The following is an 18,045-nucleotide window of genomic DNA, read 5'->3' on the forward strand; positions in this document are numbered from 1 at the left end:
CATTATATGTTACAATGTAGTCGTAATAATAATAATAAGACAATATTAGATTTATATCCCGCCTTCCACTCCAAATCTCAGAGTGGCTCACAGTCTCCTTTATCTTCCTCCCCCACAACAGACACCCTGTGAGGTGGGTGGGGCCGAGAGAGCTCTCCCAGCAGCTGCCCTTTCAAGGACAACTCCTGCCAGAGCTCTGGCTGACCCAAGGCCATTCCAGCAGGTGCAAGTGGAGGAGTGGGGAATCAAACCCGGTTCTCCCAGATAAGAGAGCTCTGGCTGACCCAAGGCCATTCCAGCAGGTGCAAGTGGAGGAGTGGGGAATCAAACCCGGTTCTCCCAGATAAGAGAGCTCTGGCTGACCCAAGTCCATCCAGCAGCTGCAAGTGGAGGAGTGGGGAATCAAACCCGGTTCTCCCAGATAAGAGAGCTCTGGCTGACCCGAGGCCATTCCAGCAGCTGCAGGTGAAGGAGGGGGGAATCAAACCCGGGTCTCCCAGGTAAGAGAGCTCTGGCTGACCCAAGGCCATTCCAGCAGGTGCAAGTGGAGGAGTGGGGAATCCAACCCGGTTCTCCCAGATAAGAGAGCTCTGGCTGACCCAAGGCCATTCCAGCAGCTGCAAGTGGAGGAGTGGGGAATCAAACCCAGGTCTCCCAGGTAAGAGAGCTCTGGCTGACCCAAGGCCATTCCAGCAGCTGCAAGTGGAGGAGTGGGGAATCAAACCTGGTTCTCCCAGATAAGAGAGCTCTGGCTGACCCAAGGCCATTCCAGCAGCTGCAGGTGAAGGAGGGGGGAATCAAACCCGGTTCTCCCAGATAAGAGAGCTCTGGCTGACCCAAGGCCATTCCAGCAGTGGCAAGTGGAGGAGTGAAAAATCAAACCCAGTTCTCCCAGATAAGAGTCGACACACTTAAGCACCACATCAAAATAAAGTGCGCAATTGGATCATTCCAAAACCATACCCCACCCCCATCCCTGGGCCGTAGAAAAATTGTCTTCCACAAAACCAGTCCCTGGTGCCAAAAAGGTTGGGGACCGCTGTGTCAGGACCAGCCCTGGTGAGCGGCACCACACCAAGCCTTTGCCCAGTTCAGAGATCAGTGGCGGGGGGGCGGGGATACAGCAAGCCATGGCCCCAGCCCCTGTGAATGCTGCTTGAGCTCAGACAGCTTCCACACAGCATGGGAGGCGCCAGTTCCTTCACCTCCGGCACATATGGGCCGGGCCGGCCTCACCCCATTCATCTTCCTAACCCACCAGGAGGTTATAGGCATTCTGAATCCCAAAGACTCAGAGGAAATCGCGCTGCCCAGCCACCCCCTTTGGACTCTGGATCTCTGGTCCCTGGTCAGGACCACGACCGTCTGGGGCCAGGCTGGCCTCTGCCAGTGGGCCAGAAATCCCAGCCAGGTGGCGAGGAGGAGAAAGGGGGCAGCCCAGCCTTTCCCAGTCCGGTGCCTTCTGCCCTAGCCAGCAGCATTGGGGGTGTTACATACTGGGCTCTTATGTTTGGCGGAAAGCTTTTGCGCGCCCGGGTTACCGCAGAAACGTTTGAAACTCTGCGATGTATTCTGAGATCTGGACTCCTAGGATGAAACAATGAGCAGTTCTGGCACAAAGCTCGACTGCTGTGATTTGGAATGGGGACGTGGGGGGTGGCTCTCTGTATGTATATAAGTGGGGCGGCGGCCCCACCATTTTGTCTTCGGAAGTTACTTATCAATAAAGCATGGTTCCTGTTTTACTCTGATGCTTTGAGCCCAGCATTTAACAGGGGGATTGCAGCCAGACACAAATACCAAGAAGGAGACGGCAACTGCAGATTTATACCCCGCCCTTCTCTCTGAATCAGAGACTCAAAGCGGCTCACAATCTCCTAGATGTTCTCCCCCCCACAACAGACAGCCTGTGAGATGGGTGGGTCTGAGAGGGCTCTCACAGCAGCTGCCCTTTCAAGGACAACTCCTACAAGAGCTCTGGCTGACCCAAGGCCATTCCAGCAGCTGCAAATGAAGGAGGGGGGAATCCCGGTTCTCCCAGATAAGACTCCGCACACTTCACCACTACACCAAACGGGCTTTAGCTACATCCGGCGCCACTGTCAGGAAGGTAACATGGCCACGTGGTGTCAAGGGAGGGAAGGGAAGAGATTCTGCCCAGTGGGTTCCTGTTGAGCCTTGTGGAGGTTTAAGGCCAGCAAAACGATGGCTGCCTGCAGCCCTCAAGGCTGTCCCCACCTGCACTTCTGCTCCCAGCAACACTCTCCTCTACCGGGCGTTCCGTCCCGCCAGCCAGCCCTCTGCTGCGGTACCATCTCTGCTGTAATATTAAACTACCTCTTGACTGTGCCAGATCCTTCATCTATATCACATGTGCCCAATTGAACATATGAACATATGAAGCTGCCTTATACTGAATCAGACCCTTGGTCCATCAAAGTCAGTGTTGTCTTCTCAGACTGGCAGCGGCTCTCCAGGGTCTCAAGCTGAGGCTTTTCACACCTATTTGCCTGGACCCTTTTTTGGAGATGCCGGGGATTGAACCTGGGACCTTCTGCTTCCCAAGCAGATGCTCTACCACTGAGCCACCGTCCCTCCCCTATTGAGCCATGATTTATGATTGCTTATGATAAAACTGCATTGGTTTATTGATATATGTTCTCATTGTTATTTATACTGTTTTTGTAATGTTGTTTAGAGCCCCGTGGCGCAGTGGTAAAGCTGCAGCACTGCAGAAGGAGCTCTGTGCTCATGACCTGAGTTCAATCCCGGCGGAAGCTGGTTTAGGTAGCCGGCCCAAGGTTGACTCAGCCTTTCATTCTTCCGAGGTCGGTCATATGAGTCCCCAGTTTGCTGGGGGGGGGGGAGTGTAGAGGACTGGGGAAGGCAAGGGCAAACCACCCTGTAAAAAGTCTGCCGTGAAAACGTTGTGAAAGCAACGTCACCCCAGAATCGGAAACGACTGGTGCTTGCACAGAGGACCTTTCCTTTCCTATAATGTTGTTATCTACCCTGAGCCCTTTGTGGGATAGGGCCGAATATAAATAGTCTAAATAAAAATAAAAACAGCAAATCATGGGGGAGAAGCCACACCCTCCTCCTCCAGAGGTCCCCTCCCCCTCTTTCACATCCTTTGCATACCCAGCAGAAACAGGAAGCGCCCCCCTCCCAGGAAAAAAAACTCTAGACCCAAATGGTCTAGAGCATCTGACAGGGGCAATGCCGCCCGAGCAGAGTGACCCGCCCTGCCCCCCAACCTGGTGGTGGAGGAGAGCAAAGCCCTGCAGGGGGCAGCAGAAAGAAGCCTCTTTCTCAGGGCATCCCAGCTGGCTTGCAGAGTGCCCTTCCACCCGCCCACTCCCAGATTCGGAGAGGGAAGCCAAGCAGCCGGGCTGAAAGAGATTGTCCTTCTTCAGCCTGGACCGCTGGACCACGGATGCAAACAAAGGCCTGGCACAAAGCCCTCTGCAGTCAGAATGGATTTCCCTTGCCAGTCAGTTTCTTCAGCCAGCTGTCCTTCCCTCCCCCCGCCCCCCCAATGAAGCAGGACCGGCCCATGGAATGAGGCTCCGATAAGCATCGCAGTCTCCCCACTCCCACCCCCCCAAAAAAGCTGCAGGTCAGTAGCGGCCGAGATGAAGCCTGTTAAGCTCAGTTCCCAAACTGCAAAGCAGGAAGAGTTGTGACTTGTCTCTCAGGTGTCCAGTGAGATCAAAGGACGTCCAAAAGCACGGAGATCCCTCCTAGCCCCTAACAGATCCTAAGCCTCTTCCAGTTTTGTATCCCGTTTTTGATGCAATAATTCACAACAAGAGGTGTCAGTTATAACAGACTGTTAAATCAACAAAATATTGCAGGAGTGCTGTTTTAACCATGTTTTAAGGTTGTTGTTTTTTAAAAAAAATCTTTAGTTGTGTTTGTCTGTGTCCTTTATCAAGTTTATATCTCTGCTACCTGGAGTTACATTTCATGACACACCCAGCCCAGGTCAGCAAGGCCTCATTTATGACAGATCCGGCCCTCATAACAAATGAGTTAAGCAAATGAAGATCCTGTGAATGTAGGGGGAGGGGTTTGTGAGTTTCCTGCATTGTGCAGGAGGTTGGACTAGATGACCCTAGAGGTCCCTTCCAATTCTAGGATTCTATGAAGTGAAGTGGCCAAGTCTGCAGATGACGCTAAATTGTTCAGGGTGGTGAGAACCAGAGAGGATTGTGAGGAACTCCAAAGGGATCTGTTGAGGCTGGGTGAGTGGGCGTCAACGTGGCAGATGCGGTTCATTGTGGCCAAGTGCAAAGTAATGCACATTGGAGCCAAGAATCCCAGCTACAAATACAAGTCGATGGCGTGTGAACTGGCAGAGACTGACCAAGAGAGAGATCTTGGGGTCGTGGTAGATAACTCACTGAAAATGTCAAGACAGTGTGCGATTGCAATAAAAAAGGCCAACGCCATGCTGGGAATTATTAGGAAGGGAATTGAAAACAAATCAGCCAGTATCATAATGCCCTTGTATAAATCGATGGTGCGGTCTCATTTGGAATACTATATCCAATTCTGGTCACCACACCTCAAAAAGGATAAAGGTTAAAACGCTTGGGGCTCTTTAGCTTGGAGAAACGTCGACTGCGGAGTGACATGATAGAGATTTACAAGATTATGCATGGGATGGAGAAAGTAGAGAAAGAAGTCCTTTTCTCCCTTTCTCACAATACAAGAACTCGTGGGCATTCAATGAAATTGCTGAGCAGTCGGGTTAAAATGGATAAAAGGAAGTCCTCCTTCACCCAAAGGGTGATTAACATGTGGAATTCACTGCCGCAGGAGGTGGTGGCAGCTACAAGCAGCCAGCTTTAAAAGGGGATTGGATAAAAATATGGAGCAGAGGTCCATCAGTGGCTATTAGCTACAGTATATATATATATATGTGCCCCAGAGAGCACTGAGATCTAGCTCTCAGAACTTACTAACAATCCCTGGGCCAAGAGATGCCAGGTTGAAGGCTACTAGAGAGCAGGCCTTCTCAGTGATGGCCCCTCGTTGGTGGAACCACCTTCCAGAGATGGTGCGAGCCCTGCGGGACCTGAACCAATTCCGCAGGGCTTGCAAAACATTTCTTTTCCAGCTTGCTTTCGAGATAGAACCCGATTAATCTGACATCTAGCCATCTTGTGGATATTATGATTACAGTATTTAGCACCCATTTTATACATTTTATCTATTTTAAAAATCTATTATGCAATTGATATATTTAAATTGTTTACATTGTTTTATGAATCATGGGATCCCCATGTCTGTTAGCCGCCCTGAGCCCGCTTCGGCGGGGGAGGGCGGGATATAAAAATAAAGTTGTTGTTATTATTATTATTATTATTATTATTATATATCTGTGTGTGTGTGTACACACACACACATATATTGGCCACTGTGTGACACAGAGTGTTGCACTGAATGGGCCATTGGCCTGATCCAACAAGGCTTCTCTTATGTTCTTATGTGACACAGAGTGTTGGACTGGAGGGGCCACTGGCCTGATCCAACATGGCTTCTCTTATGTTCTTATGTGACACAGAGTGTTGGACTGGATGGGCCATTGGCCTGATCCAACAGGGCTTCTCTTCTGTTCTTATGTGACACAGAGTGTTGGACTGGATGAGCCACAGGCCTGATCCAACAGGGCTTCTCTTATGTTCTTATGTGACACAGAGTGTTGGACTGGAGGGGCCACTGGCCTGATCCAACAGGGCTTCTCTTATGTTCTTATGTGACACAGAGTGTTGGACTGGATGGTCCATTGGCCTGATCCAACATGGCTTCTCTTATGTTCTTCTGAGTTCCACAGCCCTGCCCTATGGCAGTCTCCATGAGTTGGCTGCCACGTGACGGCACAAACACAAAACTCTCTGAATTGCTGCTTGGGCCGCCCACTAGCCACACCGTGGGGTTCCTTGCCCTTGCAGCAGAGGGCAGGCATTGTCAGCCCCCTACAAACCATGAGAGTTGCCTTCTCTCCACTGACTGGAACCTGCACGCCTGCAGAAGCATCCAGTTCTGAAGGAACCAGCCGCTTCTCTGACAAGCAGAACAGCCCTGAGGTGTCCTGACAGAGGCTCCAAAACACCTCGGGACAGAATCCGCCAGATATTCTTCTGGGCAAGCCCCACTGAAAGAAAGAGGTGCCACGCAGAAGCTTTCAGAGCCCCTTCTGAAGGCGTCGTGAGAACTGGTGGGCCAAAATACCCTGCCTGCGGAACAGCTCTGTGTGTCCAGCCAAAGTGGGCCGGGGAGAGGACATGATGCCATCAGCAGAGGAAGTGCCACCACAGCTCAGCGCTCCTCCCGAACCCTTGGAGGAAAACGTTTCTCTTGTTTCTTGCAGGTCGCTGCTTTGCAGGAAACAGCCGGCCTCTGCAAAGGACACAACCCAAAGCTCCTGCAGCACTGCTGAAGTCTTCCACTTTGGACAATTGTCCGTCATAGATCAGCAGATGTATTTGTCCTGCATCTATCTAGTAATACGGCCTTTCTACTTATTTTAAACAGGTAGACAAATAGAAAACATATACCTGTCAATAAGTGACGAGGCACTTGACATACAAATGTCAAAATTATCAGGAGAGAAATGTGGTGCAAGCTCCACCATTAAATATAAATAATCTCCTCTATTTGATAGGGCTGGTTTAAGATGGGGGTTGTGCCCATCCTGGACCCACGGATCCTTTACCAAACCAGACGAGCCGCCATCTGCACGTGCCCATTCCCACGCCCCCCCACCCCCCGGGAAGAAAAGAGACAATCCCTTTTGTCCAGATGAAAGCAGATCCTTCCATATTTTTTCAGGCCGCAATAGACATAGCGCCTCCTGTAACATTCCTGTTTCACCAAGGCACTCAGGGCACGGGGCCCCGATCCAAGGCTGGTGAAATCTCTGAAAAGTCTTTGCCGGAGTAGAGTTAAGCCTGCACATCCTGATGAGCTCCAAACATTTCAGTGAGGATTCATCTTCTATTAATGGATTTGTTAAAATCAGCCAAACCAGAAATTGGCAGGAAGTTCTCTCTGTGTGCGCTTGGGCGTTGGCTCCATTTGCCTCTTTTGTTCTCCGGTCCCTTCTCTTCTTCTGTTGGGGTTCATCTGCGCTTCTCTGCACCCCCCCCCCGTCCCCACCCCTGAAGGAAGCGGGCAGGATTCCTGCACTCCAAACCCCCACAGCCGTTGAGCCACAGAGAAAGCTGCTCCGATCGAGACAGTCACTCAAGCTTGCTGGACACAAATCCCAGCGAGTGCAAATTATAAATTTATAGTTATCCACGTTTCCACTTTCCGAATTTCTTTCATTCAGTGCACAATGCATTTTTAACCACCGGCTCAACAGAGGGAATATGGAGAGCTGGGAGGGAGGGACAAGTCCAGAGAAAACCCCACTCTTTTTCCCCAGGAGGAAGTCTGTTGGAAAAGTGGTTTGCTTTGAGAAAACTTGGCTGCTCTTCCATTACGAAGCCCACAGCCCTGATGCCTTCCTCTCTGCTCCCCATCTCTTTAATATCCGAACGCCGGCCCTTGCCACCGATCATTCAGCTGACTTCTTAAAAGAAACAAATACATGGGAAAACAGAGACATGGCTATTCGTTGCATACAAGAAAGGACTAGATCCAGGTAGGCAGTAGAACAAAGCAGGAGTCCAGTATCCCCTTTAAGACCAACCAACTTTTATTCAGAAGGTAAGCTTTCGTGTGCTAGAAGCACGCTTCATCAGACAGTAGGATGAAATGGCCAGCAGTCCTAAATACAGAGAAAGTGGGCAGTGAATTAGGATGCAAAATGATGGAAAAGTTTTTTCCACGTCTGTTACATGTTTAAATTAAGCCTCTGAAAACCTTATGCCCTCTTTTAACCCACAGCCAACATCACAGCAGACCATTATCCAGGGGTCGTTTTGTAGAAAAATAGGTGGTGGAGCTCATCCAGGGATTGTTATGCAGCTGCACCTACTGTTCAATGGACAAGGTGGGAAGGAGGAGGTGGAACTCTCAGAAAGGTTCAGGAGCTGTGCTCCTGTGAGCTCCCGCTGAATCGGAGGCCTGCTCTTATCTATTGCAGGATACTTAATGACATGGGCATCAATCTGCTATTCTGATGTTTATTACTGTTTTTGTTGTTTTAGCCCGGTCTACACAGACTGGCAGTCGCTGGGCCCCAACCTGTGATGCTTTTAATCTGCTAAAAACCATTTCCATGATTTTGCATACTGATTCACTGCCCACTTTCTCTATATTTAGGACTGTTTGCCATTCCATCCTACTGTCTGATGAAGGGTGCTTCTAGCACATGAAAGCTTCCATTCTAAATAAGAAATGACTAGGATTTTGACAGGAAAATGGCAGTCTCTCAGGGAGGGTCCTGATGTCTCTGAGAGAAGAACATAAGAGAAGCCATGTTGGATCAGGCCAGTGGCCCATCCAGTCTAACACTCAGTGTCACACAGTGGCCAAATAAACCAGGTGCCATCAGGAGGTCCACCAGTGGGGCCAGGACACTAGAAGTCCACCCATTGTGCCCCCCCAAGTACCAAAAATACAGAGCATCACTGCCCCAGATATAAGAACATAAGAGAAGCCATGTTGGATCAGGCCCATCCAGTCCACACTCTGTGTCACGCAGTAGTCAAATAAATCAGATGCCATCAGGAGGTCCACCAGTGGAGCCATAAGAACATAAGAGAAGCCATGTTGGATCAGGCCAACGGCCCATCCAGTCCAACACTCTGTGTCACACAGTGGCAAAACATTTTAGCCTGCCTCGGTGGGGAGGGCGGGGTATAAATAAAATTTTATTTATTTATTATTATATATACACACGCACTGTGGCTAATAGCCACTGATGGACCTGTGCTCCATATTTTTATCCAAACCCCTCTTGAAGGTAGCTATACTTGTGGCCGCCGCCACCTCCTGTGGCAGTGAATTCCGCATGTTAATCACCCTTTGGGTGAAGAAGGACTTCCTTTTATCCGTTTTAGCCTGTCTGCTCAGCAAAGAGCCAGGCACTAGAAGCCCTTCCACTATGCCCCCCAGCACCAAGACTATAGAGCATCACTGCCCAGATATAAAAACATAAGAGAAGCCATGTTGGATCAGGCCCATCCAGTCCACACGCTGTGTCACACAGTGGCCAAATAAACCAGGTGCCATCAGGAGGCCCACCAGTGGGGCCAGAGCAGAAGGCAGAGCAGCCAAAGTTAAAGATGGGCCCTAGTCTTGTTCTACTTTCTACAAGTCCTGTGTTTGCTTGGGAAGCAAGATCTGGAGCTTGGGGCCTACAGAGCTGGCTGGACGCGCGACCTGCAATGGTGCATCTACGTGAGCGGAAAGCATGCCAGCAGAACGGTGCCTGGACCCTGAAGTGTCCTCCGGGGAGTCTGCCACGCATGGCACTGCTCCCCTGTGCCGCCAGAATGGCCATAAATGCCTGATTCTCAAGAAAAAGGAGTGGGCAGCAGAAGATTTTGAAGTGGTGGCCTCAAGAAAAATAAGCAGACTTTGTCTAAAAACGTCGTCCTCCAGAAACAGTCCCAGTGGCTTTTCTGGCTGCCGGGTGCTAACTTTGTTCTCCATGGACATTTAATGGGCTGCCGCTTGCCGTGCTCTCCTAGCAAAGCACCATGAGGGGAACTCCCCCCCACACACACACACACTTTCACTTTCCAGATCCACACTGACCACTTCCAAAGTCAAACCCTCTTGGCGCCCTGCCAAGAATTCTGCCCCCGCCAAGCGAGGCCCTTCTGTTATCCCCTCGTCTCAGAGATCCTGGACTCCTAGTCAGGCCGACGTCAGACAGCAATCCTATCTAAGCTGCCCCTCCTTTCCCCAACCGGTGGTTCCGGACGTGCCCCGGGGCCATGGGGATGAATGAGGCCATGCCATCTCGTTAATTCCACACCCCTCGTTCACGCGGTCGGGGGCTGGAGAGGCTGCATTGTCTGCTGCACCTTCTCAAAAGGCACCTAATGGGGAGCAACAACCAGAAAAACCTAAAGCCGTGATGAAGAATTTCCGAGGGATGGCCTTTTTCAAGGGCCTGGTTTCTACCTCGCCTTGGCGTTTAGATGCAGGCCCAGAAGTGGGGGGGACGGGGACAGAGGGGGGAGCACTTGTCCCAGAGCCACTGGCAGCCTTCCTTGGCATATGGGAAAGAGATACATAATGGATGAGGCCTGTGGACTTGGGGGTGGTTGCCTCCTTCCCCACTGCAACTGTGGGGACGTTTGCACTTGGCACATGTCGAGGCGGAGGGGTGGGGAAGAGGACTGCTCCCTGCCCGTCTCCTCTCCCGGCAACTCCCTTCCCCCCAGCCCTGAAAACTTCGAGGCAATCAAGGGAACCCCGTCAGCCGCTCCTTGGGTTTGAGCCGAACCTCTACGAATGTTCAGAAATCAAAATCTGGGAAAGGAGAAATTCGCACGAGAGGCGTTTGAAATGAGGGGGAGGCCTGAAGAGCTGGCCGTCACTGCGAGGCAAGGCAATGGTTAGCTAAACAAAATTAGGGGACGTGGACTTAATGAAGACTAGCGGGGCCTGCGATCAGGCGAGGGCCTCCTGCCATATTTGCCGTTCCCTTGGGACCATGACCTCATTCTGGATAAATGAGTTATTTGGAGAATCAGAGCTCGGATAAACAAGCCCTCGCTGCAGAGGGTTTCGGCATATGGGCGGGCTTTTGATCGGCGAGATCCAACACGAGTCTGCGAAAGCTGCCCTAAAATGCAGGATCTGTCCGCAGAAAGTGTCTGAGCGGCACCACATACCAGGCCCGAGAGGAGGGGAGGCCGCTGAGAGAGGAGGAGAAGAGTCGGGCCAAGATGGACGCCTAGGCATGAGTTCGGGGGAAAGGCGGAGTGGCCAAGTGAACGTGGTGTGCTTCAGGTGACCGAACTGCGCATGACATCGAGGTTAAAAAAGAGCACGCGTGCCTCTGTTCACATGCCCAGTTGGTGTATCAAATGTCTATGCCACGCACGAAAATAAAGACAATCGGACAGGAAAACAGGACAAGACAAGCCAAAAGGAAAGAATAGCAAAAGCAGGCATGTCAATGTATGTAAGTGTCCAACTCCCACTTTTAAGTTCTGTTAAAAGCAATGGGCCACTTCCGAAAGTTACGGCTGGCGGATCATGACAATTCCCTTCTATACCATTTTAAATTAAACCCATGACAAAAACTCAGACGGACAGAGAGAAGATGCCAGAGTTCTCCTGCAGTTGCCCCCCCCCCCCCAAAAAAGGTTCCTTCAAGTATCCCTGGGCTCGGGCCTCCCCTCCCTCACACGGAATCAGACCTGCGCCATATCCACAGCTCACACAGACACGTGTGCCAGTGAGTCTCTGTATGTACAAACCGCACAATTAAGAGTGCTGTTCTTGAACGATACCTATTGCAATATGGACTGTATATAGATTTATGGCTGCACTTACAGCTTATGCAAGCATATGCAATCCAGCCCCTAAGATACGCGGCCTGTTCCTATAAAATTAGGGAATGACACCCTAATGCTGACAGTAATTTTTTTTTAAAAGCACTTTGAAAAGGGAAGGCTGCAGCAGAGATGGAGCAGGAAACGACCCAATCAACAACAAGAGCTATCAGAAGATGCCGTCGTTCGCGTCTCCCCAAAAGCCACGAAGCAGCCCATTTTACGAAGCTGTAGTTCCAATGAAAAGGAAAAGTTGTTTACAGTTTTCAATTAAGTTTCTATTGATAGCCCCAAACTGTGAAAGTTTATAAATATCTTAATGAATTGTTTGTAAACTCACCTGAATGCTGGTCCCAACACTGCATAAATGTTTATTTATAGGCTCCCTAATTCCAGATTCCCTTTCTCTCTCTGTGCATTGTTTGCTTTCGTCTTTTTTTGAGCAGGGATTCATGGCTACTCTCCGTTCCCCTCCGGACGGGGAGTTCTCCTCACAGCCTTTGCTGGCTGCTCCAAGTTATACATGTTACCGTCCGCATTCAAACACGCATGACACACGGCTAGCAAAATTCTCCTTGAAAGCGAAAGCAACGAAGGGAATGAAACTCAAGTTTCACTGCAACAGAATAATATCCAACTAAAAACAGAGCACATTCAGATCTCTCTAAGGGAAACGGGAGAGATTGGGCTGACTTGCACTGGGGTACATGCATATGCGCTCAAAAAGGGATCCCTCAGACAACCGGGAAGGCCCACAGCTCAGTTTGGGCACTTCGGCCCTGCAGCTACGGCAAGGCGAAAAGCTTTACATTTGGGGAGAACTCTTTCCCGCTGGCTAAGGAGAGACAGGCGCTGGGCATTCCAGCAGCACACAGAGGAAAGCTTGAGAAACACAGAGGCCCAATTCTCTCCTGCACTGCCAGAGAAGGTTATATTTTTGCACTGCAAACAATCTCTTGAAACGGAGCCAAGGGAGCGATCGGCCGGACAGCCTCCACACACCATTGTGTTCCTCCTTCAAGTTCCTTCTTGGCAAACAATGGAGTTTCCCAAAGTTTTGCCTTTGGATTTTTAAAACTCGGAGAAAGGCCTTCTTCATATTATTGAAGCCAGATTTTCATGGCCCACAGTTTGGTGGGGGGGGAGGGAGGGACGATGACTCCTCCAATAAATATAAGCTTTACCTGTTTCTTGCATGTTTTGTGTGTCTTTAATTGCAAAGTCCCAAGGCTTTGAAATGGAGCAAGTGAGAAATGTTAAAATAGAAAATGATCCTCAGCCGAAGGGAATGAAACATCCTAATTTTTAAAAAATCCACCAAGTCTAGAATGTGGGATTAAGATGTGGCTTTTCAGGGTTTAGTAAAGTTTGCAAATTCCTTGGAAGGCCTCGATAGTGCCTACAGCCAAGTCTTCCTATGCTTCCTCACATTGATACCTACATTTTTAACCATCCACAGAAACCTTTAGTAAAAGGTGAAAGATTGATGCGATCTGAAGAGAAACCAGCGTATCCTAAAAATTTTTTAAAAGAATATCTTCTTACTCATGCCATGGTCCATGTGCACAAACATTGTAAAATTTGATACACGCATTAAAACATTATCTAACACGAGCATTTTGTTAGGAATACCCGTTAGGAATGCACAATAAACTAGGTTTTCCATAACGATGTTTCTGAACTGCTCTACCTTTAAAGGACGCAGGTGGATGTTGCGTGCCCTTCTTTCTAGCAAGACTGCAAGCCAGTCCAACACTTGGGTCGACTGCGCTGGGGCCTGCAGAGAGCAACTATCTTCTTGGGGGTGCCCAGGAAACAGCCCGCCATCCAAAAGGTGTGTCCTGAGACCCCAGCAGTTTTGCAGAGTAGGTCTGAACAGTTAGGTGCGACCCGAGAGATGGGCATGTCTGCGTGTGCTGCAAAGAATCTCAGAGAGCACCTCTCCAACAGAGCTGTGAAACTTCTGGGAGGTGGGAACATGTTTTGGCCAAGGCCTGCAGGACACAAATGGTTTGGGTCGCACTCTGCCACCCCACTGCATGCACAAACAGAATCCGCAACAGTAGGCACAGCAAGCGCCATGCAGAGGGGCTACGCGGTCTCCACTGAGCAGGCTGTTGTCCAGGAAACTCACAAAGTCTAGCTAGAATTAGTTTGGAAGAATGTTCTCATGACACAGTAGAAGGGGCTGGGGCGGGGGGGAGGAATAGGTGTGTGTTGTATACAGGTGTGTGTTACCTGCAGGCCTACTTCCACATACCAGATATCCTATCTGCACTGTAACATATTGTAAGAAATCCTAATAACATAAAATCACTCAGATTTAACACAAACTGGTAAACGCGTCAGACTTTATGTATCTAGGTGCTTCAGTTTTGCATATCTAAAATTTAAAAAAAAAAGCAGGCAGGTTTCTAAAATAGATCTGGATCCGAACGAATGAGGAAATCAACGGTTCAGATTGTGGGGATATTATGCACTCTGGCTGTTCACACTGTGCTGCACCAACAATAATAATTATACAATAATGCATGGCCCAGGTATAATATCTTTCAGAAGTCTTGCAAAAGCACGCTAAATTTGCGCGTAGGCATGCACACCCTGTCATCCACACACACGTCTCCTTTGCAGCATGACTCCCCTCCCCTCAAACCAATATTCTACATGAAAAGCGGTGATTCCACGTTAGCCTCCGCTATTGCTGGCAATTCCACATCTCTGCAAAAAAAGCCAGTGCTTTAAGCAACGTCTTTCCAGGGAGCAGAGGGTGGCCGCGCACCAGGTGAAAGCACCGAGATGGGAAAGCGGCAAGTGTTCTCCTCGACCACAGAAGCAGCTGCCCACTCACACAGCTGAGGAGTCCGGGAATGACTCCACTCTCTCTCGGTGCAAAAGAGAAATGTTGGCTCCACGGCAACTTGGGCCCAGACCAGCCCTCTGAAGTTCAGCAAGCGAGACTCCCGCTGGAAGAAATGGCAGGAAGCAACTTGGATCGGGGCCGGGCCCCAGCAGGGCAAGAGGGAAGGGTGGTGAGGATGGGAGAAAAGCATTGCTTAATCCAGTGGAATGCAGCCTGCGGAAAGGGGGTGCCATGGGACGCAGACAGGAATATCCACCCGGGGAAACCAAATGCTAGGCCTCAGAATCCTGACAAAAGGACTCCAGCTCCAAGAGGGGAAGTGGGGAAGCTCCTCTTCTCGGCCTTTGCCAGAGTTTGTTTAATTCATCGGGCACAAATAAAGGGCAGCTCTTTCAAGGACCTCAAGGTTTTCCTTCCCAGAGGCAGAAACGAAACCGGACTCCCTGCCTTGGCATCCACCCAAGGGCAGGACAAAAAGCAAAGGACTGAACGCCGAAGCAACACCCGAATGGTCTCTTTCTCCAAAACGGCCCCCGAAACCCAGGCTGCCACACAGACACGGCTGGCCTGCACCCAGACGGCTAGACTGGCCCGCCAGAGGCCGGGGAGGGGGGGCCACCACATGCATGGAAGGCCACAGTCCTAGACACAAATGTCCCACAGGCCACGGAAGCGGGGAGATCCCTCAGTCATCCCTGGTGGGAGTTTCATTTTTATTCCCCAGGAAACCGAGGGGCTGCCCTGCCTTCCGACGCTATGCTGCTTTTTTGTGCTCCTGTTTTAGGATGGAGCCTTCCAAACTGGGTGAAGTAAGGGGGGGGGGACTACCCTGAAATTATTATTTTTAATTTAATAAATCTGCACAGAGGTCCTGGGTGTGTGGGTGTATATATGTGTGTGTGTGCGTGTGTATAATCACAAATTGAGTTGGCCCCACCAACCTCAATATATGCGTGTGTGTGTTTATATAAAATCACACACACACACACACACATATATATATATATATATATATATATATATAAATCCCCAATGGAGTTGGCCAGGCTGGGCCAGAGCACACAGAGAGAGCTGGAGGGAGGCATCCCCCCCTCCAACCCCCGAACCCAACGCGCAGCCCTGTAATGTAGGCCTCGAGGCACATGCCTGGCAGGAGCCCCCTGCCTCTCTCGGGGGGGGGGGGGGGGAGCAGCCTCCCGGAGGGTGTCAGAAGCGGCCCGGCCTCCTCGGTCTTCCCGCCGCAAGAGGGCTGGAGCAAAGCGAAAGTAAAATGCCCGGGACGTGGTTCCCTGCAAGGCAGGCGGGCCGCGCGCTCTTCCAGCCGGCCGTCTTCGCCGAGCTCCGGCGACCGAGTGGCCCAGGGCTGAGCAGACCTCTTGCACGCCGCTTCCCGGACCCCGCCGTCCACTGCCTCGCAGCAGCGAGTTGCAAACGTTGGGCCGGTGCAAAGCGGCGTTCCTTGGCGTCGGCGGGCAGGCGGAGAGCGAGGGGAGCGAGGCGGGCTGCGGTCTCTCCCGGCCGGGCCCCCGCTCTGTCCTCCTCTTGCCCGACGGGGCGGCCTGCCTGCCCACCGCAGCGCGGCTCTCTCGGCGCGCCCCCCCAAAGCTGCCCGCCTAGGCAAGGCAGGGCAGCTGGCGAGGAGGAGGAGGAGGAGAAGCCGGGCTGGAGGCGCCCTCCCGGGCACAGCAGAGCAGCCGAGGCGCGCGGCTCTCCCGCGCTCCGGCTCCTTGCGGCGGTCCCGAAGCTGCCCCAGCCGGAGCGGGGCAATCCTCGCGCTGCTGCTGCGGACGGGGGGGGGGGGGGAATGGGATGGGCAGGGCGACCCCCCGGAGGAAGAGCTGCCACCCCCCCCCCCCCCCACCATCATCCCCACCACCATCGCAGGCGGGCGAAGAGGCGCAGCCGTCTTGCGCTTAAGGACGCCGAGGTTCCGTCTCCCCCGCCCCACAACTGTCGCCTTCCTCGTCCCCCCCCTCCCCCGTGCCGGGTCTGGGGCTCCACCACGACCCCCCCCCCCAACACTGCCCTGTGCCCGCCGCCTCCCCCCCCCCCCCCGCGCAGGGAAAAGAGGACGCCCAACTTTCCCAGTGGGGCTTGGAGGGAGGGGGACCGACCCCTTGGGAAGCCGCTCCCGCCCCCGCTTGAGGGCCCGGCTCTGCCCCCCTCGCCCCGGGCAGGTGTCCTCAAGGGAGGGCGCGGGAGGCTCCCGTCGAGCCCCGCCGCCTCCCGGGCGCCCCCGGCCTGCCCTCTCTGGCCGTTCCCAGCCCCGACCCGAGGAGAGGAGAGGAGAGGAGAGGGAGGGCAGAGGGAGCTCTTCGCCCGTCGGCGCCCCCGCCAGCCCCGCGCCGCGCACAAGCAACAAAGGAGCCGCGGGCGCCCCTTACCTGGGTGAGGCAGTAGGGCGAGTACATGGCGGCGGGCGCGGGAGGGGGCGCTCAGCGGGCGCGCAGCGGCATGGCTCCTCCGGCGGCCCGGCTGGGCTCCTCTCGGGCGGCTCCCGCGGCTCCGGCTCCCGCTCCGGCTGCTGCTGCTGCTGCTGCTCTCAAGGCGGCTCCTCCGCGCTCCTCTCGCCGCCGCCGCCGCCGCCGCCTCTGAAAGTGAAAGTTGAGACAAAGTTTGGGAGCCGCCAGAGCCGCGCCGGGCAGGCAGGCAGCGAGAGGGAGGGAGGGAGGGAGGGAGGCGGGCGGGCGGGGAGAGGCGGGGGGGGGAGCAGAGCGCCGCGCCCGCCCCCCCCGCCCGCCCCTCCCCTCCCCGCGCCCGGCGCCTCCTCCTCCGCCGCGCCCCAGGGAGCCTCCTCCCCAGCGCCCACACGCCCGACGGCGCGCCCCGGCCCCCCTCGCCCCGCCGACTCCCTCTCCCTCCAAAGGGCACCCCCCCCTTCGGGGTCCGCGGAGGCCATCTAGCCCACCCACCCCCGGGGGGAAGGGCGCCTCTCCAGCACCGCAACAGCCCTGCCCTCCGCTCGGCCTCCTCCCACCGCTTGCACCCTGGGCCACGCCAGCCCCCCCCCCCCGCACACACACACGTGTCGAGGATGCCCAGTTGCTTCCAGGCCAGGCAGGGAGGGCTCCCGGCTGGGGCTCCAGCCTGCCTGACCTCCCGCCGACAAGCTACCTCCAGGCCCTTCTGCCCCACGGAAAGCCTTCTCTCCCCCCAATTCCCTCCTCCTCCAAATCCTCCCCCCCCCCCAAAAAAAGATCTTGCTGCCAGGGGGAGGGGGCAAGATCTTGGGCTCACAGTGGGGCAGCCCCCTAAAAGTGCCACCCCCTCCCCCAGGGGGCTGCAGCCCGGAAGAAGGCCACCTCTGCCTTAGGGATTGTCTGCAAAGGGGCGGAGAAGAAAACAGCCACCAATCTCTGGCGTGGCTTCCTTCGGAATCCCTCCCGTGTACACTTCTGGTCCCCAAAGGACGCTGGAAGGCTGGGGAAAGGACAAAGGACGGACAAGGTTGGAGCCCCTTCCCTGGGAGGAAAGGCAAGAGTTCGGGGCTTCTCAGCTGAGAAACGAGACAAGTTACTGGGATCAGGACAAAGGTTTATAAAATGACGCCTGGGGTGCAGAGAGGAGACAAAGGTCACTTTTTCTCCCTCTCCCAAAATAGGAGCATTCAAGGGCTCCCAATGAAGCCACTGGGCAGGAGGTTCAGGACGGACGAAAGGAAAGACCACTTCACGCAAAAAGTGGGATTTGCTGCCAGAGGGTGGCCGCAGG

General features: G+C 53.2%; 1 protein-coding gene across 8 annotated transcripts in view; it reads right to left on the minus strand.

Annotated features, from left to right (window-relative positions):
• Positions 1-16,754, minus strand: part of NFIX (nuclear factor I X) — a 317,800-nt gene extending 301,046 nt beyond the window's left edge. For all 8 annotated transcript variants that reach the window (XM_060252521.1, XM_060252519.1, XM_060252523.1 and 5 more), the window contains exon 1: positions 16,719-16,754. In XM_060252521.1, coding sequence (XP_060108504.1) covers positions 16,719-16,745 — 27 coding nt within the window. In that variant the 5' untranslated portion in view covers positions 16,746-16,754. The remainder of the gene's footprint in view (positions 1-16,718) is intronic.
• Between the last annotated feature and the right edge of the window lie 1,291 nt (positions 16,755-18,045).

Source organism: Heteronotia binoei, chromosome 13 (genome assembly GCF_032191835.1).
Source record: "Heteronotia binoei isolate CCM8104 ecotype False Entrance Well chromosome 13, APGP_CSIRO_Hbin_v1, whole genome shotgun sequence".
Classification (NCBI taxonomy): Eukaryota; Metazoa; Chordata; class Lepidosauria; order Squamata; family Gekkonidae; genus Heteronotia; species Heteronotia binoei.